The sequence below is a fragment of the Pholis gunnellus genome (assembly GCF_910591455.1).
Source record: "Pholis gunnellus genome assembly, chromosome: 14".
Lineage (NCBI taxonomy): Eukaryota > Metazoa > Chordata > Actinopteri > Perciformes > Pholidae > Pholis > Pholis gunnellus.
Window position 1 is genome coordinate 793,575 of NC_136541.1, and position 27,115 is coordinate 820,689.

The window sequence follows — 27,115 nt, forward strand, 5'->3', positions numbered from 1 at the left end:
TACGGCGTGACGCCGTCGCTCTCTCCTTCTCTACGTCGTGACGCCGTCGCTCTCTCCTTCTCTACGTCGTGACGCCGTCGCTCTCTCCTTCTCTACGTCGTGACTTCGTCGCTCTCTCCTTCTCTACGGCGTGACGCCGTCGCTCTCTCTCCTTCTCTACGGCGTGACGCCGTCGCTCTCTCTCCTTCTCTACATCGTGACGCCGTCGCTCTCTCCTTCTCTACGTCGTGACTCCGTCGCTCTCTCCTTCTCTACGGCGTGACTCCGTCGTTCTCTCCTTCTCTACATCGTGACGTCGTCGCTCTCTCTTTCTCTATGGCGTGATGTCGTCGCTCTCTCCTTCTCTACGTCGTGACTCCGTCGTTCTCTCCTTCTCTACATCGTGACGTCGTCGCTCTCTCCTTCTCTATGTCGTGACTCCGTCGCTCTCTCCTTCTCTACGTCGTGACTCCGTCGTTCTCTCCTTCTCTACATCGTGACGTCGTCGCTCTCTCTTTCTCTATGGCGTGATGTCGTCGCTCTCTCCTTCTCTACATCGTGACTCCGTCGCTCTCTCTCCTTCTCTACATCGTGACGCCGTCGCTCTCTCCTTCTCTACGTCGTGACTCCGTCGCTCTCTCCTTCTCTACGTCGTGACTCCGTCGTTCTCTCCTTCTCTACATCGTGACGTCGTCGCTCTCTCTTTCTCTACGGCGTGATGTCGTCGCTCTCTCCTTCTCTAAAAAGCCTACAAAATGAGATGACATAACGGGATTTGAGTTAGACTTTATAGGGGGAGTATTAATTAACTTTATCACTTCCACAAAGGTTATTATCGGATAATAATAATATAATATTGATATAATAATATAATGTAATATTGATATAATAATATAATGTAATATTGGTCACTAAAGTTCAATGCGATGCAAAACATTTGTGCATACAAACTATAACTGAGTTTAATAGAATCAATAAAGAATGGGTGTAAAATAAACACAGTGATGCGTTTTGGACAAAGCCCATGGTTTGTGCTAAAAAGATGACTTTTAAAGAAAGATTGTAATCGCACAACTATGTATTTGGCACAAAGGAAACGTGATACAAAGACACCTCGAGGTGATAATCACCGATCTCTCTCTCCTCCATGTAATGTCATACAGAAGGCATAATGTCCTTGCGGGCTAATCGATAAAGAGAGAAAGAGAGAAAGAGAGAGAGCATTAATCCAAAGCAAGGAAGTGAGAACAGAGGAGGGAGGGGAAGAGAGAGAGAGGGAGAGGGAGGGGAAGAGAGAGAGAGAGAGAGGGAGGGGAAGAGAGAGAGAGAGAGAGAAAGAGAGAGAGACAGAGAGAGAGAGAGAGAGGGAGAGAGAGGGAGAGAGAGAGAGAGAGAGAGAGAGAGAGAGAGAGAGAGAGAGAGAGCTGATGGGGATTCAACAGTGAAATCAAGCTGTGGGCGAGCGAGAAGGATGGGATTGTCATGTGACCCAATGGAGGAAGACGAGGAGAGAGACAGAGGAGTTTCATTGGCTGTTATTTATTAAATGATGACACAGTGAAAAAAAACAACCTTCATCATTCTCAGTGGAACAGATTCTGCTCAAATTGAAAAGTGTGTTGACAGCCGAACATGTGACTGTGATCATGAGTGTGCTGCTCTGCTGGTTTGATCCCGTTCACACACAACAGCAGGAGTGAGCTCAGCACTGATGTCGGTGATACAACTGTGCAGCCTCACATCACAACTCAGTCTCAGAGCTCTGCAACCTGCACACAGAAGACACCTTTCAGTTAAAGAGCCCAGTGGTTTAACTTCTCACCTGGCTGCAGTGATGTCACCATGTACTCAAGTACAGCTGGATGCATCTTAATGTAAGAGGTTCACATTGTTGACAAACACTGTACAATAATTAACGCTTAGTAACACCGTGTTCCAACAAAGATCTGCAGAAGTGCCCTCCAGGATTCCCTTCAGGTGGAGAGAACCTGATGAAGTTCCCTCTTAGATGCCCTTCAGGTGGAGAAAATGACCGTCAGGCAGCCTGCATCAAAGAAAGAGGGGAGAAAGTAAAACAATGAGAGTTTTAGATCAGTCACAGGACGGATACGTAAACCTGGACCTCACACATAAACCTGCTCACTTCAGCACTTCATGTTGAGACACCAGAGGAAGTCACAGTCAGACGAGCTCGCTGCACTTCCTCTTGTGCCCGATAACGTACCACACACTTCCACAGGCACCATGCGTTATTATATGTTATGTTACATGTAACCGTAAAGGTTATCGAGTGATTTCTGACTATGAGGAGACAAACACACCGTCAGAAACACGAGTGAAGAAATGCTTTATTCTGAGTTATTGTGAATGAACTGCACACAGTTTACATTTGGTGCCTAAAGCACAAAGACAGCTCCTACAGACACATCGAGCTCTACCAGGTGGGCTACTGGTTGAGCATCGTACAGTGGGCTGTTTCCACGGTGGCCCCCAGTTCGATTCCCAGAAGAGACCGACGCTCAATGCTCCAGAGGTAAGTTTAACGGTCTGAAATGGATGCTGTCAGATTTAAATAATCCATCAAATATCATCTCTTGTGCCCTAAATATTGAAATCAGCTTAATACACTGTAAAAAAAAAAGAGATTATTTTCATTTCATGTTTCAGATTCAAGTCTTTATTTGTCATATTCACATTAAATGACATGAAATAGTGCAGAAGTTCAAATATATAAATAAGTAGAATATATATACAAATGATAATGAAGTATAATACTGCGGTAGACTGTGTGTAAAGGTAGAAGTGATGCACATTAATGAACACCAGACCTCTGCAGCTCCTCCAGATTGCTAAAGAAATAACAAATACGTGCAATAAAGCAAAGAGTCGTTTAGTTTTCTGTGCAGAGAAGAGACGATGATCCAGAAGATGTGGAGCCTCAATCCATCCTCAGACAACAATAACAGGAAGTTATTATTATCAAAAGGTTTTTATCTGTAAATATACGTTAAATATACGAACACATACACATGTTATATGTGTGTGATGTATTGCAGTAACGTTAAACTTGACCTCAGTGAACAGATAACCCTGCTGTGGAACACGTTCTTGACGTTGAGCTGTGAGGAGCTCCAGACTGAGCTGCCTCGTGCTGATTGGCTGCTGGAGGCTTCTCTCTGCATCGGGTCCAAACACGTCGGAGAACCTCGCTTCTCTCTGGTTCCTCCGGTGAGCTCTGAGCTGTGATGAGAGAAGCTCAAGTGTCTGTTAACGTCTATTCATGGGGACCAGACTCACCCCCCGTAGGGGGATGTGGACCTGGATTAACTCTGAACCTGGATTAGTGTCAGCTCGCAGGCTCCACATACTTAAACTCCAGTTTAAACACACATTCAGGACCTTCACTGAGACGAGGTGGTTTAGTGTGCAGCGTTCATGAGAGTTCACTTTTCAGATGCATTTATTCAGATGAGTCAGTTATTAAATGATTATATAGATCTTTGATAAAAGCAAAGTAGGTTTATTTATCTACATATATATATATATATGTAGATATATATACAGATATATTTATATATATACATATACATAATACATATCTATCTATATCTATCTATATATATACATATCTATATATATATGTATATATTTATACATATACATGCGAGGAGAAACCCCTCACGTAGTATAATATCTCTGAACGTCGGCTCATGTCTGAGCGAGCGTCCTCGTATGACCGAGGATTAAACGGTGATCCGGGATCTGTCTCAGTCGATATTGTTCCTCAATGGTGCAAATTCTGCAGTTAATCAAATTATGTTCAACCAATTGACACACAGTGAACTTGTGGCTTTTACCGGGGGGCCCCTCTGAGGGTCTGGGGCCCCGGGGGCAGCTGACTGCTCTGATGTGTGTTGGTTTACCCGGACTGCTCCAAGTCTTTGGTACACAACGTACTTCACAGACTAGAACACAAAGAATCAGGACCAAAGGCCACCACACAACGTCCAGGACATCAGAACATTCAGTAGTTGTCTTTTTGGTTTCAGCGTTATGATTGTACATTTTTCCTCATAATCTTGTTCTTCCAGACGTAGTTTCTTGCATTTAGTATCACCTCCTCGTCCAAGTTCAGCTCCTGGAACTCAATAAAAACCAAACCCAGGACGAAGGTAACGATATGTTTCGCTAACGAAAAAGGGCCGTTTAAATGTTGCGTCTAAAAAACGCTAAAGATATCTGCCACGCTGCGATTGACCTTAGCTGTTCGCCATTGATTGTTGTGAACGTTGCCGTTGCTACCGCATTGCATTGTGGGATATTTGTAATGCTGGTGCACCCTGTATTATTCTCACATGCTGTTTTAGCCACAATGAGCTTCAGGTTTTCAGAATTGTGTGCAAAGTTTTTGTGTGTATTTAAAGGAGGAAAAACTGTAATGCTGTTTTTTGGTTGTTGTTGTTTTTTTTGCGGGAATGTCACCACAAGTCATAATACTTTAAATACATAAATAATGCAATACTTTCATCGGTGGGCCACTTTAAGATAAAAGCTTGTATAATGTTCCAGTGTGGATGAACCACACACTCAAAACACGGTGAGACGAGGTGTCGGGAGGCAGAGTTTGGTTCTGATGAAGGCTCACTCAGACACCCGGATTAGTATCTTAATAATAAATTAATACATTAAAACAATGGTGAACTCTCAGAGATTATGGTGGTAAAAAAAGAAGAAAGAAAAAGGAAGCAACACGTGAAAAAAAAAAACTGAAGTGAAACTCTACACTGAGTCGCTCCACGTGAGTCCAGAATCCATAATCCAGGAGCCGCTGTTTACAACGCGCCGACGGAGCCCCGGGTTTGAATTGACAGACGTCCGCAAGCAGCCAATCAGCGACGAAGCCGCGTTTATTCCACTCGGGTCGACCAATCAGAGTCGGAGTGCGTCACCGGAGCAGAATGTGACTGTGGGCTTCCCATCCCCCCCACCTCCTCCTTCTCCTATCGCCCCCATCACGAGCGAGCAATGGCGGCTGCTTTTTTCTGTGTGTGTGCCGCTTTTGTCCTTCTCATGTTCAGCTTGTAAAAGCCATATTTTTACAAAACTCGGTAAGGAAAAACCCCCAAAACCAATACGTGTGTTGTGTCAGTTCATGAGCACATATTTTATTAGTATTTTCTCCGCACTTCGTCGTCTCATCGCATGTTCTTGTTGTGTCGCACTTCTTCTTCTCCCTCTAACAATGGCGGCGGAGGAAATGAGGCCACGAGCACTAAACTAAACCCCGCTCACTTTGCACACACTTCACCACTCGTGTCGAAGCGTTTCGATAAAAAAGATTGTGTGTGTTTTTTTTAACCGTGTATCGACCTTGACGCACGAATTAATAGGTTATGTAAAAAAAAAATGCGTTAAGTGCGCAGATAGACATGAGTGAGGGAGATTCAAACATGGATGCCGGGAAAGGGGGCGGGGTCTACGAGCGCATGAGCTGTGATCAGACATGGCGGCGTTTCTTTACCCCGTTTTAAACGTGATTGATACGTGTGTTCATGGGGGCGACTTTAGAGGTGATGGTTGCGTTATAAAAAGTACTTTAATCCACTAAACACGGTCCATGTCGTCCATGTTTCTTTTCCCCTCCTCCTCTGAATACTCTGCTTACGGAAGGCGGGAGAAACGGTCCGTAGTCGCCGCGCGACTCGACCAGATGAACATCAATCAATCAAACTGTGACAGGTAACGTCAACCGAGAGCCGCCTCTTCGATACAACCGAGTGCGTAGCTCGGTGTGAACTTAACGTTTCACGGTGTTTTAAAAACATGGACTTTTAACGGTTTAATCGGTGTGTTTCTGCTGCTTTTGTTGTTGTTTTTAGTAGAGAAAGGACAGTTGCAGAGGCTGACGGGAGTTAAGAGGAGAAAAGGGGGCGTGGTTTCTCTTCTTTTTTTTTTTAAATCCATTGTTCCACTCCAACGCGCTGAGGAGAACACCTCTGTGGAGCCGTCAGCCAATCAGCTGCCGCCGTCCTCCCGCCTTAGCTCCGCCCACCAGCCTATATTAAAGGCTCGGCCGTCAGCGGCGCTGGCCACTGGCACAATATAACACTGATTGATCCACCAAAAACACACCGAGGAGAGGATTTACTTTCTTCAACCCTTTCATTTTCAATCCGTCCTTTATTTTATTGAACTAAAAACAAACAAACAATGGCAGACACAAAAGTTGACTCCGGCTCGGACCTCACTGCCAAGGTAAGGACCCAGAATAAAGCTGGAGGGGTTATTGTTTCTCCAGAGCTCTATCAGAGATTTATTTATTTTATCCGTCGTCGCTTCGCGCGCATTCGGACTCTGGAGAAGTGGGAGAGCCTTGTGGGACACGCTGGATGAGGAGGAAGGAGAGGAGGAGGAGGAGGAGAGGAGAAAGGAGCCGGTGTTTGGGCTCCTCTTTTATCCTCTTGATGGGGACGCGTCCCCCGGTTGGAGAGCAGAGGGGGGTCTCTCCGGTACATGTGAAATCGGTTGTGCGTTTTTTCACGGAGCTCCGTGTCTCCTCATTGTGTGTCCGGAGCGGAACGGAACGGTCCTTGCGCGGGGTTCTTTGTTTATACAAGACGGGGCTCGGGTCTCCTCGCGGAGAGACACTCAACCCGCTTCTTCTTCTTCTCCTCTTTATTATTCTGATATGTATTTATCTCTTTAACCTCCGCTGCTGACGCGCCTATTGGTTCCACGTCTTGCAGGCTGATTGATGGCCACTGTTCCGCGTTGTTGTTGTTTGTTACTATTGAAGAAGAGTGATGAGCAGCGCAGCGGTCGTTCTGAGGCTCCAGCTGGGTCTGTAGTGCGAAGTTGGTCCGTTTGAATGGAGGACGGAGCGGAGCGGCGGTGCGTAATTCTCACCAATGTCAAACTTTCGGAGCTCTCCACTTCCTGCGTTTTACAAGATTCTCACTTTGTTGTTTTTTTACAACAAGGGCCCCGGTAGACCTGTCCTTACCGTGTGACCCGGTTTGTTTACCGACTCGGTAAAAGCTGCTGCTGCTGCAGCCGGTTGAACGCGCTCCGCTCCTTCAGCCTCCGGAGGAACCGGAGAGCGTAGCGTTACGCACGGAGAGCAGCGGGCTTCCGCGTCTTCTTCTTCTTCAGTATTTTTATTTTTTTAGCATGTTTTGCAGAGCGCGTCGATGTCTCTCAGGGGGAAAGTTTCTTTCTTTTTTCCTGTAATGCAGCCTCTGTTTGTGTGTGTGTGTGTGTGTGTGTGTGTGTGTGTGTGTGTGTGTGTGTGTGTGTGTGTGTGTGTGTGTGTGTGTGTGTGTGTGTGTGTGTGTGTGCGTGTGTGTGCGTGTCTCTCTGAGTGTGTGTGTGTGTGGCCGGGCTGTGGAGGTGTGTGTGATGTGACGGTGCTCTGGTTTCCCCTCTTTGTGTGTGTGCGTCGTCGTCCTTCGGGTTTTTTTCTCTTTCTGACTTTATATCTTTGTGCGTAAATGTGAACATCTCTCTAGTCGGGCTTTGGATCACATCGGGTAAAACTTTAATTGGGGTATAGAGAGAGAGAGAGAGAGAGAGGGGGGGGGGGGGGTCCGGGTCTCCGCAGCAGAGAATAGGATCCAGCTCTTTAATAATAAGAGCAGCATCGAGCTGCATAATTATGAGTGATTAGAACAGATGAACATATGGAGCGCACGCGGAGAGGGGAACGTTAAGTTGCCCGGTATGAACCAACGCGGACCATCCTGAAGCTGCGCGCTCAGACACTATTTATAGTTGTGGAGAATTTCTGTTTTTACGCACAAGCTCCGTTTTACGCGCAGGATCCGGTGAGCAGAGCGCGCCTCCGAGCTCCGTCTCCGTTCTTCTCCTGAACAGAAGGAGCCGCTTGATGCTCCTTAACCGGCTTAATGGATTTTAAGCAATAAGATTATGTTGAGCAATTAATCAATAACAGTGTGCGTGCGTGCGCGCGCGCAGCGGGGATAATAGGCTGTGAACGGAGCGATGTGGACAAAACGAGGAGACCGAGCGCTATTAATAGGCTCGGCGGGCGGTTTTCCGGTCTAAGTAGGTCGCCCAAAAAAAAAAAAAAAGTGTTTTAGTCGGTGTGTGTGTGTGTGTGTGTGTGTGTGTGTGTGTGTGTGTGTTCGAGCTCCGGTCCCGGTCCCGGTGCCTCATTGTCGCGTCTCTCGCCTGCCATGTGTCGTCGTCTATTGTCCTCCGTTACAACGAGCAGGCAGCAGCGTGCACCGCGCGCGCGGCCGCCTCCTCTTCCCCCTCCTCCATCACCTCCCTCCCCCTCCATCACCTCCCTCCCCCTCCTCCTCCCATTCTTTGCTATTGCGCCCTCCTGTGTTATTTTAAAATGGAGCGGTGCATCCTGGGTTTTGCAGTGCCTCTCCCGGGCGTGTCTCGTGACATATGGCGGAGACGGCAGCCCGCAAGACTACAATACCCAGAGTGCCCCGGGGGGGACACATCAGAAGTATCAGATTACAACACATTAGAGGGGATGGTGTGTGTGTGTGTGTGTGTGTGTGTGTGTGTGTGTGTGTGTGTGTGTGTGTGTGTGTGTGTGTGTGTGTGTGTGTGTGTGTGTGTGAACAGGAAGGCTTCACTCTGACAAGGAGAGGGCTGGAAACTGTGCAGTTCCCAGCATGCACTGGGGCTTAACTAGGGCAGGTAGCAGCAGCCTGGATCAGCTGATGTATATGACAGTAATAATATTTAAGGTTTAAATATATGAACTGATATTTCTGTCCGTCAGGAACTGAAAGAGAAGAAGCTGGTGGAGGAGAAGGAGAACGGCAAAGATGCTGCCACCAATGGGAAGGTAACCTCCTCCTCCTTCTTCTTCTGTGGTGTTCCTCCTGGAGCACACTTCTTCATGACTTCTGAACCGTTGAGCTCCAACACAACTTCTGACTCAAAGTCTCTTTTTAAAAATGAATTTCTAGGAGAATGAGAACGGGGAGCCCGAGGTAGATGATGATGAAGATGACGAGGAGGTGGACGAGGAGGATGAGGAAGATGACGTAGAAGGTAGCTATTCAAATAAAAATATATATTTTCATGTGTCTTAAAAGTTTCGTGAGTCTCATTCTTCTTCTTCTCCTTTCAGGTGAGGAGGAAGACGACGATGATGATGATGAGATCGAGGGCGGCACAAAACGGGCAGCTGAGGATGACGAGGACGACGAAGAGGTGAACTTCTTTACCGCCGAGAATCTGAGCCAATGAGGTCACGACGTCCCCACTCAACTTACTCACCTTCTTCTTCTTCTTCTTCTTCTTTCAGGACGACGTCGAAACCAAGAAGCAGAAAACCGATGATGATGATTGATGCGTTTCCCCCCCGTCCCCCCCCCCCCCCCCCCCCCCATCCTGCTGAACCACTTCCTGGTTCTCCACCTGTGACGGTTTTCATGTGTCCCGGGTGGAGGAGCTGGAGGATTTAAAAGGAGAAAAAAAATAATAATAATAAAAAATAAATAAAAAATCCAACATGGTCGTTATCAGAGTTCAACACTCGATCTCCCTCAAAACCGCAAAAACTAATTTTCTAGAGGAACCCGCCGACACGTCGACGCAGAAATCCGGCTTTTCTTCAACAACAACAACAACAACAACAACAACAACAACAAAGGAGAATTTGTTTGTATTTTTATTTACATTTTATATTTTTGTACATATTGTTAGGAGGGGTCAGTTTCTCTCGTCAGACCAAATCGGTGCTTCTTCAACGAAAGATTTTACTTGGTTGACCATGTTAACGATATCTCAACAGAAACTAGCAAATAAAACAAAAGAAACATGAAAGTAAAAACCTGTTAAAGCCGTTGAACTCAGAGCATTCCAGTAAATTTAATGTATGTACGTTAGCTGTACCATAACTAGTTTGTTTGTATGGGAGGGCCACAGAAAGGAGCCTCTTTTCTCTTTGCTTTTCTTTTCTTTCTTTTACGACGGCCTGTTTTGATGTATGTGCGAAGTTTGTTGTTTGACAATAAACCGGACTTTTATTTTGTGAGTTGTACTTTGTATCTCTGCTTGTCTTTCTTCCTCTCTGAAGACGCTCAGGTAAAGGTGCGCTTGTTTTAAAGATGTCGCCGCGCTGCACAAGTACAACTGTGAGGTACTTGTATTTGAATATTTACATTTTTATACTACTTTATACTTCTATTACTACTGCATTTACTCACAGCTACAGTTTCTGGTTACTTTGCATATAAAACGCATATACATACATATATATTTATATATGTATATATGTATATATTATAAATGAAACCAGTCAGTCCCACCCTGGGGGTCGAGGCCCGACAGGTCGCAGTATGAGCAGGTAAGCGTGGCTCCGTTTGTTTCTTTAGACATTTAAATGACCAGACAGTCACTTTATTTTGAAGGGCAACGTGCTAAAAAAAGAACTGGATTAAAACGTTGAACATAAAGCAGCTACAACATTAAAATAATATTAAATCTGTAATAACGCCGTCCTGCTGCAGAATGTTTACATCGTATACTTAAAGTACATTTAGTTTAACATTAAGTAATACTTTACTTTAGTACAAATGTTCTGCTTTTCTGAGTATTTGCATCTTTTTATTCCTATATTCATTAACTTTAGCAGCACTAATAGTTATTAGCTGTAACGTTAGAATATATAAAGTTAGTATTTAAAATGGATCCCCAGTATTAAAAACACAGTTATACATTAATATATCAGTATAAATACACAATAAATACATTTACCTGCATGGTTTCATTTTGCATGAAGAGTACTTTTAGATGATAATACTTTATTACTTTTACTGAATTAGGGTTTTGAATGCAGTTATTCTTTTCATTTGTAGTGGTGTATTTTTAATTGTATTGATACTTTTAATGAAGTAGAACGCAGTACTTTTTCCACCACTGGTAGTATTATTGGCTAGTGAAGTACTGGATTGTAATAACTACATTTACTCAAATACTTTAGTACACGGTTTAGGTGCTTTACTAAAAGAGGATTTTGAATGCAGGACTTGTACTTGTAATGCAGTAGTATTACAGTGTTGTACTTTTACTATTGTAAAGGAACGGTTGCTGAGCAGCATGGTTTCCTCTCGGCACAGTTAAAGTGTTAAAGTCGACTAATAAAGTTTGTTGACAGAGTTTAAACACCGAGGAGTGAAAAGAGACTAAAGAAGACAAAGAGCGCCAATAAAAGACGAGTGGAAGGTTAGAACATGTTCACTTCAATGTCTTAAGCTTAGCTCTACATACACATACTGTATATATATATATATATATATATATATATATATATATATATATATATATATATACATACAGTATGTGTATACATTATCAAGTATTTGTAAGTATTTTGATCTTGTATTTTTTATTGTTTTATTTCTTATTTATCATAGAAATCAATCAATACTTCAACATCTGCGTTCCCATCAGGGGAATATTATGTATTAAAACACATTTTTGTATAAATGGTTTGTGTTGAATATTTATTTTCATGTTAGGCTTAGAGGTTAAAAGGTTAAATAAGACGACAGCAGTAAAGCCAGCAGGTCTAACACCTCCGGTCCCAGCTGTCTCACAGGTCCGTGTCACAGCGGTATTAAACTCTCAGTCTGCTGCAGCTTTAAGACCTAAAAAACCTCAAATCCGTCTCACCTCAGCAGGGAGAGCAGCCCCCCCCCCCCCCCGCTGCTCACACATGGTTCATCCCAAACCAGAGGACCGGAGCTCATGGAGCGGTCCATTACCGCAGGACATAGGGGGGGAGAGAATTATATCAAAGGAAGCAAAATGAAGTCAATTAGGCTGGTTCCTCATCACCTGCACCTTAAATCAGCTGATGGCTTAATGCTTCATTATCAGGAAGTAATGTTCATATTCTAGACTCTCTAATAGCCGCCTCGATCTCGTGAGTTTACCGTTTATATTCACGTCAGGACAGATATCTGACCGGCTGCCTTTTATTAACATATTTAAATATGTTAATATACATACATAAATACTCTAAACATGAATGTTGTTTCTCTGCACTGCCAGGTGTGTTTTTACCCTTGTACTTGAATTCATTACTTAACTTTTATCGTCTAAATACAAACACATTTTGAGATATTTAATCTAAAAAAGATGTCAGAATTGTCTTTAAAAAATACAATATGAGCGTGAAAGTAGAACGTGAAATCATCTTTGTGTCCTCTTGTAGCCTGTTGATAAAATGTACTTTATATCAGGAGACAACCTCCGGTTCTTTAAAGTTCTTCAAAGCTTCACGTGTTAAAGCTGCATTCTCTCTAGTGTCCACCAGGGGGCGACTCCTCTGGTTGTATAGAAGTCTATGAGAAAATGACTCTACTTCTCTCTTGATTTATTACCTCAGTAAACATTGTAAACATGAGTTTATGGTCTCAATCTCTAGTTTCAAGTCTTCTTCAATACAGCATGATGTTCATTTAGTCACACAGACCATAAAGCAGGGGATGCTTTAGGGGCGGGGCTACACGGTGATTGACAGGTCTCTACCAGAGACGTGTACGGCGTCTCTATCACGACCAAAAGCAGATGGAAGACGAAAAACGGTAAAATAGATGCAAAACAACAATATATTGAAAATAAGTAGATGTAATATTAATAAAAACAGATGCTAAACAACCACAAAAAGATGACTTTCAAGTGATAAAAATTATTAACAACAGATGCATAAAGACATACGACATTACATTACATTACATTACAGTCATTTAGCAGACGCTTTTATCCAAAGCGACAATAAGTGTATTCACCATCAGTATTCAAGAGAACTACTAGTCACCAGAAGTCATGAGTTCATCTCCTTTAAACATCTCAGAGCATAAACCAGAGCAGACGTACAGAAACACACTAGCATGAACACAACCAGTGCTGAGAGGAAGGCTCAGGGTAGAGCTTCATGAAGAGGTGAGTCTTCAGCCTGATGAAAGATGGGCAGCGACTCTGCTGTCCTGACGTCAGTGGGGAGTTCATTCCACCATCGTGGGGCCAGGACAGAGAACAGAGACCGGGTCCATCGGCCTCAGGGACCTCTGAGCGACGGGGAACCGATCGCCCCGAGGCAGCAGAGCGGAGTGGTCGGGGGGGGTGGAGGGCTAGACCATGGCCTGGAGACAGGAAGGAGCTGTTCCTTTCACTGCCCTGTAGGCTAGCACCAGAGTCTGGACCTGTAGACTAGCACCAGAGTCTGAACCTGTAGACTAGCACCAGAGTCTGAACCTGTAGACTAGCACCAGAGTCTGAACCTGTAGACTAGCACCAGAGTCTGAACCTGGATGAGAGCTCTTACAGGGAGCCAGTGTAGAGCACGGAGAAGGGAGGTTGTGGGAGAACTTGGGGCGATTGAACACCAGGCGAGCTGCAGCTTTCTGGACGAGCTCCAGAGGTCTGATGGACGACGCCGGGGCTCCGGCAAGTAGAGAGTTGCAGTCGTCCTCGAGGGAGATGACCAGAGCCTGGATGAGGACCTGCACCGTCTCCTCAGTGAGGAAGGAGAGAATCCTCCTGATGTTGTAGAGCAGGAATCTACAGGAGCGTGTAACTGATGAGTTGTTTGCTGAGAACGACAGTTGGTCATCCAGGGTCACACCCAGGTTCCTCGTAGTCCGGGTTGGCCTCACCACCTCTCCATGTCACCTGGTAGGATCGACCTGTCAGGTAGGATGCAAAAGGGGAGAGTGCAGAGCCTCCATCCCCTCGAGGGTGGAGAGGAGGATCTGGTGGTTCACAGTGTCAAACGCTGCAGACAGGTCCAGGAGAATCAGGACAGAGGAGAGATAGGAGGAGAGTTAGCTCTTGCGGCGTGAAGCGACTCCGTCACCGCAAGGAGGGCTGTCTCAGTCGAGTGACCCACCTTGAACCCGGACTGGTGAGGGTCCAAGAGGCTGTTCTGGTGGAGATAGGAAGACAGTTGGTTAAAGACATCACGTTCAAGTGTTTTGGATAGAAAGGGTAGAAGAGAAACCGGTCTGAAGTTCTTGACATCAGAGGATCAAGTGATGGTTTCTTCAGAAGGGGAGTGACCACGATAGATGCAAAAATAATATTTACCTCTGAGATGTAACTGTTCTGACGGTGATGAACGGTGCTTTATGAATGAAGATTGATTGATTAATTGGTTGATTGTAATATAAAACTGTCTTACTTTTGGTATTTTGAGTACATCCTGAAGTTGAATCCAGTATTTTGAGGCTGTGATGAAACCGACATCACTGCTGCTGCTGTGAGATGCATTGATGACGTTTCATCACATTTTGATATTGATTATGTAAAGTAGGACAAGTGTTACCAAACAACCTGAGATCAACATGATCAATAAATCAACTGATAGATAAACATCTCACATGTAACTAGAGAAAGAATCCAGCACAATAATCTTCATATAGAGAAAATACTACTAAATAATTACTTATGGGTTTTATGAAAATAATAATATTGATAAACGTCTTTTTATTAGATCAGATTCATTTATAGGTTTTTTTTAAAGACGTATTATTTATTGTCGTTTGTGAGTTTATCTCAGACGGTGATGAAGCCACATGCTGCTTCTGCAATACACACTCCCTAAAGAGGTGTGTGTGTGTGTGTGTGTGTGTGTGTGTGTGTGTGTGTGTGTGTGTGTGTGTGTGTGTGTGTGTGTGTGTGTCCCTCAGCTGGTAGTCCTCTGCAGACTGACTGTAGAGATCCGGTTCTCCGTGGTGCTCCGCTGCCCCCTTGTGTCTGAACTGCACCTCGTTCACTCTGATCACATTCAGTGTCTCTGTGTTTGTTATTCAGATCAAACGTTTCTATAAAATCTGCTGCTGTCTCTGAAAACATTTGAGCTCATGTTAACTTCCAGTAATCAGTGCTGGAAGTATTCAGTTGGTAATACTACTACACGGTAAAAGTACTACAACTACTTCTCAAGAAGTAAAAGTCTCTGTGAATGTTTTCTCTTCTATAACTGGATTATTATTAATGATGCCTTTAACCCTCAGGTTCATGTTGGCTCATTATTTCTATATTTCTTTCTACACATGCTTCTTTGTTTATGAACTTTTAAACTGTCCTCACATTGTGTCTTTTATTTCACCACAAACTCTAAATCTCAATGATCATTTAGTCAATTTAACAAAGTACGAAGCTGCCAGGACACGAACAGACGTAAACATGTACAAATCTTTAGTGACAATATCCCCAAAACAACATCGTTTTATTATTTATACAAATAATACAGCATTACGATATAAGAAGCATATAATGCAGTCAGTTTACATGTTTGATGATTTTAACTAGTTTTGAGCCTCTTTTACTGAAAGTCTGACATTATTATAAACTCATTGATCTTATTTCAACACTTTAACAATATAAAATATACTTACAAATGATATGTTTACAGTTTAAAATACACTTTAATAATACGAAAAAGAGAATGAAATACATAACTTTTGTTACACACACACACACACACACACACACACACCGTCTCCTCCACGCCCTTTCATTGTGTGACTTTCACACCCAATCCCGATGGACCCCCCCCCCCCCCCCCACACACACACACACACACACACACACACACACACACACACACACACACACACACCAGAGCGTTAGGGGTCTATACATCGCCCCGGCAACCAGGGGCTCGCCTAGCAACAGATGGTGTTAACAGCCCCCCCCCCCCCCACACACACACACACCCACACACACACCTCTTTAGGGAGTGTGTGTTACAGAAGCACCATGTGGCTTCATCACCGTCTGAGATAAACAACAAAACATAGTTAATGTCTTTAAAAAACATCAATGAATGCAGTGATGTCGGTTTCATCACAGCCTCAAAATACTGGATTCAACTTCAGGATGTACTCAAAATACCAAAAGTAAGATAGTTTTATATTACAATCAACCAATCAACCAATCAATCAATCTTCATTCATAAAGCACCGTTCATCCCCGTCAGAACAGTTCAAAGTGCTTCACAGACGACTGACGAGCAGAAGATGATGTAGAACAAATGTGGACAGAAAAGACAAGAAGCAGTTCAATCTCACAATCTAACAATTTAACAATTTAACAATCTAACAATTTAACAATCTAACAATTTAACAATTTAGAAATGAAAAAAATGTAATGGATAGAATGAAAAGCTATTATAACAATAATAATTTTACCACCGCATAAAATAAAAACTAGATCAATAAAGTAAAACATTTATACAACTTGAATACAATGAAATAAAAAGGAATAACTGAATTATTATTAGAGAATATTATATTATTTAAGAGCAATTTAATGTAGTTCAATAATGTGACGTAATGTAATATACTTTGTATACTGCTGTAGTTTATGTATACATCACATCGGGATCTCATTTTCTAAATGTTATAAAAGTAACTAGTAACGCTATGTGTTAGATTAATGTAGTACAGTAAAAAGTACAATATTTACCAGCAGTGTTTGGGTCCAGAACCACAGGAGTGTAGGAGACCATGTCCTTCATCATACACATATAACTGCAATTGTAAATACACATGTAAATATACATATAACTACACATATAAATACACATGTAAATACACATGTAACTACACATGTAAATACACATGTAACTACACATGTAACTACACATGTAAATACACATGTAAACACACATGTAACTACACATGTAAATACACATGTAACTACACATGTAACTACACATGTAACTACACATATAACTACACATATAACTACACATATAACTACAAATGTAAATACACATGTAACTACACATGTAACTACACATGTAAATACACATGTAACTACACATGTAACTACACATAGAACTACACATGTAAATACACATGTAAATACACATGTAAATACACATGTAACTACACATATAACTACACATGTAACTACACATGTAAATACACATGTAAATACACATATAAATACACATGTAACTACACATATAAATACACATATAACTACACATATAACTACAAATGTAAATACACATGTAACTACACATGTAACTACACATGTAACTACACATAAATACACATGTAACTACACATGTAACTACACATATAACTACACATGTAACTACACATATAACTACACATGTAACTACACATGTAAATACACATGTAACTACACATATAACTACACATGTAACTACACATGTAACTACACATATAAATACACATATAACTACACGTGTAAATACACATATAACTACACGTGTAAATACACATAACTACACGTGTAAATACACATATAACTACACATGTAACTACACATGTAAATACACATGTAAATACACATGTAACTACACATGTAACTACACATGTAAATACACATATAACTACACATATAACTACACATGTAACTACACATATAAATACACATGTAACTACACATATAAATACACATATAACTACACATGTAAATACACATATAACTACACATGTAAATGCACATATAACTACACGTGTAAATACACATATAACTACACATGTAACTACACATGTAAATACACATATAACTACACATATAACTACACGTGTAAATACACATATAACTACACATGTAACTACACATGTAAATACACATATAACTACACATGTAACTACACATGTAAATACACATATAACTACACATATAACTACACGTGTTAATACACATATAACTACACATATAACTACATGTGTAAATACACATGTAAACAGGGTTTCAGCTGGTGGTTTGTGTTGTTTTAACTTCACACTAAAACCCGACAGCAGCTGCTCTGTGAGGCTCATAAATGAAACCAAACTGTTCCTTAAAGCAAAGTCACGACCAATAAAATGCTTTTTATTCAAATACATCCCTTAAAAGGTGAACCAGAGTTCATTGTTCCTCTCTGTTTGGTGAAACCTGTGAATCTATTTCTGCCATAAGAGGAGTTGAAGCTGCCATCTGGTGGTTTGTAGAACTCACAGCAGCTTTAGAAGTGATACAAGTTATTACATCTGAGTCACTGATGTTCAGAAGTGTGAACATGTTCACATGAGACCTAAATGTCTCATGATTGTGTTTCTACTGGTTGATATTTATGTTACTGATATGAATCGTAGCGTTATATTCATTAAGTTACATTAAGTTACATTAAGTTACCTTTATAATGTTATTACTTGGTGGGAAGGGTTCATCCTCTGTGGACCATGAATATCTGTAGTATTTTTAGTGATTCATCATTTAGTCTTCCCTTTCTTCTGAAGCTTCATTCATCATATAAATACATTATTATGTATTTAATTGTATATTTCTAGGAGGAATTGATGGAGTTTACTTTGATTTGGTGAGAAGCTGCTCTGCAGGATGGACAATAGTTTTTGGATGTCATGTGATTTCATTATTTTATTTATGCATGCAACATATTTCTTTATTTAGCCGATAAAACTCCAGCATTACATTTGGACTTGATGCTTTTACTACATCCTGACAGCAGCAGATGGAAACAGCAGTATTAGTAAATGTACTTTAGTCATCAGTACAGCTTCACAGACACCTTTCTATATATTTGGTTCATTTTGGGGAAGCTGCATGAATCCGGTCCAAACCTTCATTTTATATCTGTTCTACGCATTAAAGGAAACCATCTGCAGAGCTCCTGCTGGTCACAATAAGTCAAAGAAAAGATATCGGTGACAGAAAGGTGACAAGAACAGAGGATGTAATCATGCACAAGGAAGAGGTCACAAAAACCCACACAGGGGGAGGAACGGGTGAGGAGACGGCTGTTTAAGGTCCCCGTGTTAAAACAAGAAGGCAAAGAAAGAAAAGTACAGAATAACCCTTTACCACCCGGACAGGAGAAGAAGGCGGGAAAGTGAGGAGATAATGAGACACACCTGTGAGCTGGGGGAGGGGGAGAGAGAGGACTAGTTCATTCAGGTTCTGGTCTTTGCTCTAAAAGGAAAACTATTGACGTGAATAAAAGTAGACGGAGCAGAATGTGATCCAAGAACCGGAGTCTGGCTTTCCTGAACTTTCTTGGACGACAAGGCGCCGGAGCAGGTGAGCCGGTCCCGGAGCAGGTGAGCCGGTCCCGGAGCAGGTGGGATGACTTGAATGTCGTTCAGCTTTGGAAATATTTTAAACGTCTTTTAACAATTCTCAAAAAACAGGGCACCGCACGTCACTGATTTACTTACAAATATTTCAAAAGTCTGAACATAGTATGTTAACTACAAGTAGCCTACAGGTGGATCCAACAGGATGTAACTATTTCTGTGACTTCCTGTTGTGGTGGAAAATAATCTTTTTAACCTCCCGGTGAGAAATAATCAAGATGAAAAAACTCTTAAAATATAAAAACATATTTATTGAACAGACACTAATAATAATTCAGCCGAATGGATAGAGCTCTTTCCCCACGGATGGTTCGGAGGTCTAACAACAAGGAATAGATAAAACAGAGTATATGTGCATATTATCTCGTCTCCTCTCCCTTCACCCCCCTTTGCAGCCACTGCACCCACCAAGGCCAGGAAGAGGGTTAGGAGAGGGTTAGGATGACACTACAGCAAGCCAGAAATGCTGAAATACCTTCGATATGAGATCATTTATTATTAGGTTTTAAATGAGTCTGGTCGGCTTCATCTGCATATATGCAGGTTTAAGCGATACAAGTTATACCTAAAAGAACAACATGATACATTTCCACAACACCTGTATCTTCTTTGAAGGCTGCTGGAGACTGTCTGCTTGTCCGCAGATGTTTTTCACCTGCTGCTGCCTTCTGATCTCGTCCACTTTCAGACGAGACGCAGCTCGTCTCAAACGAGCCTGAAGTCTCATTTGTTGTCCTTGTACATGTGGATTTGATGAGGAAATGTGCCGTCTGGTTAGTAGTGTAACATAAGTGAGTGTGGAAAAAATGTATTACTCTAATGATGATGAATAGATTTATATTAACAGTGTGCTCATGTGTCTCTGTAGTCGTTTAGAATATTTTTCCTTTTTTTTAATGTATTGTAATATGTTATTATCTCTGTAAAGAAGGAAGTGTTTGAAGCAGTGTGTTGAGCAGCCACTAGAGAGAAGCGTTGTACAGGTTTACATCCTGACAGCAGCAGCTGTCAATATATTAATTTGGATATAAAGACAACAAAGATATAGCAGAACAGCAGAGAGATGTTTACCAAAGACACGTGGTAATAAACAACAACTAGGCAACTAACTCACAGGATCTACACAGGTTGATTTGATGAGGACAACATGTGTAGAGGTTGTAGTCTGGTTAGTAGTGTTCACTGTGATGATTTGTTGTAAATTTACGGTGGATTTAAAAAGGTATCTTACAGTATTTCATAATAACTGTAACTTACAGTTAAATGTTCATCCCTTGCATGTAAATTAACAGTTAATGCCGTAAATTAACAATAACAACAGACTACTGTAATTTAACAGCATGATACAGTATTTTTATGAAGCGGTGGATACACGCTTCTCTATACAAGTTCAGTGAGTCACAATCCATCTACATCGTACTGTCTGTTGTAGGTTAATGTGTCTAATGATGATAGAATATTTTCTATTATTTAAACTGATTATTGCCTAAAAGTCATTTTTGAGTGACAAGACGTGACCGACTGCTCCTGAACGTGACTCTGGACATCACAGCTTCAGTTCATCCTTCTGAGTCATGTGGAGATCAACGAGGAGCCGAAGTAACGTTACACTAATCATCCAGAATTCAAAGTCTCCAGTATTGTTTTGTCTTCATGATTATTGAACTGTTAACATCTCAGATAATGTTTCACTTGGTCTGTTTCATTATATCAGGTTGCTTATATTGGCGGAGCTAATGTTAGCTCTGTAACGTTAGCTAGCTCGAGCTCAATTAGCCTTAGAAAGGTTAGCTAGCTAACAGCATAGCAAGTTAAGTTAACATAAATAAAGTGAATCACCAATTACAGTGTTAAGATGTAACATTAATAACCTAACTTGTGTTTACTTGTGCTGTTATTGAACCGACTGTAGGACCGCAAATGGGACGATTATCAAAATGGAGAGCGGACCAGAAATCACCGACGTGTTCAAGACGATGAACAGTTGAGGTAACGCTAACAGTAACGTTAGTGTGTGTTATCCCAGCAGCAACATTAAAACCAATAAAACTGATTTTATTGTTGAACGTTAGTCCATTGTGGTCCATTATCTTAGCTTCATTTCTTCACCTAACGTAATCAGCTCACCACATAGTCTGTTCATTTAAACTGTATGGTATTGTTGTATTAACTTTTTACAAAGACTTGCACTGATCTGGTGACCTGGTGCGGTCTGAACAACCTAGAGCTCAACGCTCTAAAGACAGTGGAGATGGTTGTGCAGCTCCACCAGCCCCTATCACCCTGTGTGACTCCCCCGTCCACTGTGTGGAGTCCCTCCTTTTCCTGGGCTCCATCATATCCCAGGACCTCAAGTGGGAGCTGAACATCAGCTCCATTACAAAGAAGGCTCAGCAGAGGATGTACTTCCTGAGGCAGCTGAAGAAATTCAACCTGCCAAAGACAATGATGGTGCACTTCTACACAGCCATCATTGACTCCATCCTCTGCTCCTCCATCACGGTCTGGTACGCTGCAGCCACTGCCAAGGACAAGGCCAGGCTGCAGCGCATCATTCGCTCTGCTGAGAGGGTGATTGGCTGCAATCTGCCGTCCCTCCAGGACTTGTTCTCTTCAAGGACCCTGAGGCGAGCAAGAAGGATTGTAGCCGACCCCTCTCACCCTGGACATGAACGCTTTGTGCCCCTTCCATCTAGCAGGAGGCTGAGGTCCATCAGGACCAAGACCTCACGCCACATGAACAGCTTCTTCCCGTCTGCAGTCGGCCTCATTAACAGAGCCCGGGTCCCCCACTGACTCAGACCTTCCCCAGGACAATTTCTTTCTGGTCACTCCCCTGCATCCCTTCATATTTAAATACACTGGTCACTTTTACATTATACTTACATTACACTTGTTTAAAGTACTGTTATCTGTTTGTCTGTGCACTTTATTTTATATTCTTTTATATTCTATTGTACATTTTAATATGTTTCTATTTCTTGCACTGTGTTGAGTGTTGTTGATTATTTAATGTTATTGTCTAATGTTATGCACCACCATGACAAATTCCTTGTATGTGAAACATACACAGGTAATAAACGGTTCTGATTCTGATTCTGATATGTTAACATATGTGAGGCACATGCAAACCCACAGTTGCACACAGTTTATCCTGGATGTCATAGAACTTTCCAGAAGTTCAGAACATTGTGTTCCTGAAGATTTTATTGTGTTTGTTTTACAGTCACTCGTCATCAGAGATTGAGGATACCAGCCAGATGCTGCAGTCAAGTCCTCTTTCAAGGTGTTCTCTCTCTTTATTGTTTTAATTCATGTGTGAGTTCATGTATGGATGGATACTTTATTCATCCGATGGTACGCTGCTGTTGTTCAGTGGTATGAACCGATACCTGGAGTGGTAAGCTTCTATTGTTCAGTGGTATGTACCTATCCCTACAGCGGTATGTCAGTACTTTCCCAACACACCTGAAGGCAGGTTCCGCTTGAAAGTTAATACTCGTGGTATATGCCTTATATATATATTTTTCATTTAAACAGCGTTTCAAATATCCGAACAAGAAAATGGAGGAGATAAAATAGATACATTCATTTATTTAAGATGCTGTGTTGCTCTACTTTGTCAATAAAGTCAAAAAAATACATTTGCAGCATCACTCTTCCAATCAACTGGGCCTCATTTTTGTTTGGTAACAAAGATTTGCTTTTTTATTTGTATTTCCACAACACATATCAACATTATCTTTATGGTTACATTTAACCAAAAAATCTTTTTCAGATTTGTTTTACAAGACACGAATGTCTTCTCGTTGGATGATCTTCAGTGCATCCTGAACACGGTATCATTCATTCTAATCCTGCAACAAAATAATGAAATTACTTTGAGATAGGACCAAAATAGCAGTTAAATCTAGTTTGTTTGTGTGATTTATTTACTCATATGTTCATTTTTCTTTCATAATTTCATAATTCTCTCATGATTAATTTGTCTAATACTTTAATCAATTTTAAATTTTTTTGTTTATATTTGTTTAAATTTCTTTTGAATTCAACAAAAGAGCATATTTTAATTAAAAATAATTGAATCAGCGAAATAAATTGAGCAGCTCTTTACTATTTTTCTTATTGTGACAAATACGTGACTTTGGTTTTTCTGAGACGATTACAAGTTGAAAAGCCTGATACAATATCTTCATAACTTTTTATATATAAATTAGTTTGATAAACATTTTCTCCTGATCTGTAATCTTTCATCATAAACTGTAAACCCTTCTACTCCCCCGTGAGTTCGCTTCGTTCATTCTGGTCGGTGTTTACATTCCGCCGCAGGCCAACGTGCAGGAGGCACAGCGGAGACTCGCCGAACAGATACTATGTGTGGAGCGGACCAACCCGGACTCTCTAGTTATTGTCCTTGGTGACTTCAACAAAGGAAATCTCAGTCATGAACTCTCCAAATACAGACAGTTTATTAAATGCTCAACCAGAGAGGAGAACATTCTGTTCCACTGCTACACAACAATAAGCGAGGTCTATCACACCGTCCCTCGTGCTGCACTGGGACTCTCTGACCACGTCATGGTCCATCTGATTCCTGCTTACAGGCAGAAATTAAAGCTCTGTAGACCTGTGGTGAGGAAACTCAAGAAGTGGACCAGTGAAGCTCTGGAGGATCTTCGGGCGTGTTTGGACTGTACAGACTGGGATGTTTTCAGGACTGCTACCAACAGTCTGGATGAGTACACAGAGGCTGTGACTTCATATATCAGCTTCTGTGAGGACAGCTGTGTTCCAACAAGCACCAGGGTGAGTTACAACAACGACAAACCCTGGTTTACAGCAGAACTCAGACAGCTAAGGCTGCATAAGGATCAGGCATTTAGGAGTGGGGACAAGGACTTGTTTAAAGAGTCAAAGTACAGGTTCAGCAAGCCGGTGAGAGACGCAAAACGACAGAACTCTGAGAAACTGCAACACCAGGAAGCAGCAAGTGACTCTGCTTCTGTCTGGAGAGGTCTCAGACAGATAAACTACAAACCTAAAGCCCCCCACTCCAGGAATGACCCCCGCCTGGCAGACGAGCTGAACGAGTTCTACTGTTGCTTTGAAAGACAATGGGACAGTCTGGACCCCATCCCCCATGGCCCCATCCACCAGCCCCAGACCACCAGGTCCCCCTCCCCCAGCTCAGCAGGGGCCCATTCCTCTGTACCACCTTCCGTATGTGTCACTTTGGGACTTCAAGAGTTAAAATCAAGGATAAAACTGTATAAGGAACTTTCCAGGATATATAAAGTGTCTGTGTCACCGTGGATCCTTATGGGATATACTCTCTGAACATTGTTAAATGACTAAAACTGTTACTGATGTATTATCATATGTTCTTATATTGAGTTTTATAAACTTAGTTCAGGAACAGGGCCACACCCAGAACACAGCTCATTTCCTCTGCACAGAGTATTCAAGCACAACGAACCTGTTCACTTCCTCTTCGACTCTGTCTTCATATGACGTACGACAGACGCTCTCTGACTCAGCAGACGAGCAACGCTCCATCCCTACCCCGACCCCTACGAGCAAACGCTCTCTGACTCAGATTCAAGCTTTCATACGACACAAGACAGACGAGCAACGCTCTCTAACTCAGCTTTCATACGCTTCAACGCGAGGAACGACAGACAAAGACAAACTTCGACTCAACTCCAACACGATGTACGACAGACAAGCAACATCTTAAAACCGCTTACCTTTCACAAAGGCTCTTTCCAAACGACCAGCCATATCCCGAAGCTCCTTCCTTTTCTCACCACGCTTCGTCGCTAGCAACTTTGGCTGCATTTAGCCATCCACATTCCCCGCAGCTCTCGATAATTTTCCTCCGTCAACTCCGAAGCTGTCCTCCCCCACCTCCCAACAGCCCGTGGGGGGGGGGGGGGGGGGGACATCCTTACCCCCACGAACTTCAGGCACTTATCCATTTCCCTCCTTAAGGTTAAGCCCCTCACCGTACAGGTTTACATAAGCAGAATTAACTTCTACACAAAACTGTCCTCAGGGGCTCCGTGCCCAGCCTCTACCCACTCGCACGTAACCATGCTACTCGAAGGTATGTAAAGCCAAATTACGCCTAAACGGCTGCCCCTCTCTTCGGACCTCCTCACCTGCGGCATCCTCACACTCTGCTCAGGTTATCTGTCCCCCTTCATGGACAAGGTATTAAATCAACATTCTTGCTGGATTCTTTCACTGCTCCGAGTTCACCGCCTTGAACTCCATCCGTCCCGACACGCCAACGCGTCAGACACCACGTCCATCCTCCTGACACCACGTCCATCCTCCCTACCCGGTCGTCTATCACCTCAAATGCCGCAAGACCAACCGATACGGTCCACCTCAACCCATCTAACTTTCCTGACCAGACTCGTACTCGAGTCCGTACGAACTCATCCGCGACTACTTAAGCTCTAGTCCACCCAGCCGAACTCCCCCGCAAGATCCCCTGTTGCGATCTCGGGCTCACCACCACTTTTTCCATATCTCAGCTCGATCCAGAATACCCACCGAGTTTACTCGGTGCCGCCTCCACCGCTTCAAGCCAAGGAATTATCGACGACTTCCTCAAGATACTTGGTCGTTGGTCTTCCCCCGCGTACCTCTCATAAGTTCGTTCCAAACCGAATGACACCAGAAACGCCCATCGGCATCTGTCTTCATATCTTTTGGGGACTCTGCACCGCCAGAGCTTCCAAAGAGATAGCCCCCACCCTACAGTCTCCATTCCCCCTGTTCTTGCCAGCTACTGGACACCAGCGGTCCCCCATCGATCGCCTAACCTTCTTTCTACAAACCCTCCTCATTTCTTCTTCCTTACATCCCTTAATTTCTTCATACCTCTACCTCAACCCCTACCCCACATCCCTTCATCTCTTCATCCCTACCCCACATCGCATCATCCCTCTACCCTACATCCCTCTACCCCTACCCTATATCTATTCATCCCTCGACCCTTTCCGCTTGCTTCTTAATCTAACAATCATTCTATTATGCTATAAACCTCTCGAAACTCATACTGTTATTGGCGTGGTCCTTGTTAGGGAACTCTGTTGTGTTGAATGTTGTCCTTCCTGTCTGTCCTGTTCACTTCACCAAGGTGTGATTCTAAAAAGTCCAAACAACGTTTCTTTGTGGTGAACTGAACTCAGAGAGGAGGATCTCTGACTGAACCGTCTCCACTGAGGTGAATTTAATTTATATCTAAAGGTTTAAAGATTAGAGTCACGTTGTGTCAAACATTAATCACATGTCAATACGATACAAAACAGTGACAGATTTACAATACTTTATATATGACGGAATGCGTTTGTCTTATTTATGAATTATTTGCGTCTGTACGTTTTGAAGTTCAGATTCTGACGTCATTATTAATTAACCCAGAATATGATTATAGTTTCTCTTGAATACTGACATTACTCTATTAGGCTCCATGTTTCAGGTTAAATATAAATTATATAACTCGTCAAACCCGACACTGAGCTTCACGTGACTGAATGAAATGGTGATAAATGATGTAAAGTTCTCTCGGACTTTAATTGTTTCATAATAAAGTTATTGAGGGAAATATCAGATCATGAAAACACAGATTTTTCGAATAAATGAAGAAAGTTGTTTATGGTTCTTTTGTTGTTCAGACTACAATGAACATCTATTTAAACCAGACGGTGAATCAGAAAACATATCAAATATAAACTAGAGTTTAATCTGATCTGTCTTCACTCTGGTGTTAAACTCAGTCAGTCAGTCCGATCGGCTGCAGCGTCCAATCACATGATGAACACTGAGGGGGCGTGTCGGCCGTTCAAACACTTCCTGGAAGTCTGATCTTGTGCGTCCTCGCTCATGGCTCCTCAGAGATCCCTCCTCTCTCCTCGATCCTCGCTCCTCCTCGAGAGAAATAAGAGTCCAGCTAAGAGGACGGCCGTCAATGTGGCGGAGCAGAATAACTTCCGTTTCAAGCG

At 42.4% G+C, this 27,115-nt stretch overlaps 1 protein-coding gene across 1 annotated transcript; it reads left to right on the forward strand.

Annotated features, from left to right (window-relative positions):
- Window positions 1–6,044: 6,044 nt before the first annotated feature.
- On the forward strand, window positions 6,045–10,012 carry ptmab (prothymosin alpha b). The gene is made up of 5 exons (XM_079173951.1): window positions 6,045–6,234; window positions 8,744–8,809; window positions 8,934–9,018; window positions 9,098–9,180; window positions 9,275–10,012. The coding sequence occupies exons 1-5, from the start codon at window positions 6,190–6,192 to the stop codon at window positions 9,317–9,319; spliced, it is 324 nt and encodes a 107-aa protein (XP_079030077.1). The 5' UTR covers window positions 6,045–6,189; the 3' UTR covers window positions 9,320–10,012.
- Window positions 10,013–27,115: the final 17,103 nt, after the last annotated feature.

Coding starts and splice junctions, on each gene's coding strand:
- ptmab (XM_079173951.1), top strand. CDS start 6,190: ATGGCAGACACAAAAGTTGACTCCGGCTCGGACCTCACTGCCAAG. Junction 8,810..8,933: donor ATGCTGCCACCAATGGGAAG/GTAACCTCCTCC, acceptor ATGAATTTCTAG/GAGAATGAGAACGGGGAGCC. Junction 9,019..9,097: donor TGAGGAAGATGACGTAGAAG/GTAGCTATTCAA, acceptor TTCTCCTTTCAG/GTGAGGAGGAAGACGACGAT.